Source organism: Mesitornis unicolor, unplaced genomic scaffold (genome assembly GCF_000695765.1).
Source record: "Mesitornis unicolor isolate BGI_N332 unplaced genomic scaffold, ASM69576v1 scaffold24704, whole genome shotgun sequence".
Lineage (NCBI taxonomy): Eukaryota > Metazoa > Chordata > Aves > Mesitornithiformes > Mesitornithidae > Mesitornis > Mesitornis unicolor.
Window position 1 is genome coordinate 12,993 of NW_010180070.1, and position 358 is coordinate 13,350.

General features: G+C 62.6%; 1 protein-coding gene across 1 annotated transcript in view; it reads right to left on the reverse strand.

The window, feature by feature from the left end:
* SARM1 (sterile alpha and TIR motif containing 1) overlaps positions 1 to 355 on the reverse strand; it is a gene marked incomplete at its 5' end in the record, with an annotated part of 6,181 nt that extends 5,826 nt beyond the window's left edge. The window contains one exon of the mRNA XM_010182997.1: positions 285 to 355. Coding sequence (XP_010181299.1) covers positions 285 to 355 — 71 coding nt within the window. The remainder of the gene's footprint in view (positions 1 to 284) is intronic.
* Positions 356 to 358: the final 3 nt, after the last annotated feature.

Consider the following 358-nt stretch of genomic DNA (forward strand, 5'->3'; position numbering starts at 1 on the left):
CACACCCCCCTCCCCCCCGCCATCCTGTGAGCTGCGGCCGCTCCTCCTCCCTCCAGCCATGGTGAGGGACAGGTTGTGCCATTGCCTGGGCATGATCAGCAAATTGGGAACCCCCGTGTGGAATTGTTGGGTGTAGGGGGGACATGGTGTGGAGCCCAGGCACCGGGAGCACCCAGAGCAGGGAAATTTGAGGGGTGTGGGCGGGATGGGTGGAGGAAATCGCTGCTGTGCTCTGGGTAGTGGGGAGGGCTGTACCGGGGTTGGGGGGCTTTTTGCAGACTCACCTGTTTTCTGCCACCAGGATCTGCTCCAGCAGTTTCCCTGCCTGGCACTTGGTCTCCAGCTCTGCCGTGTACAG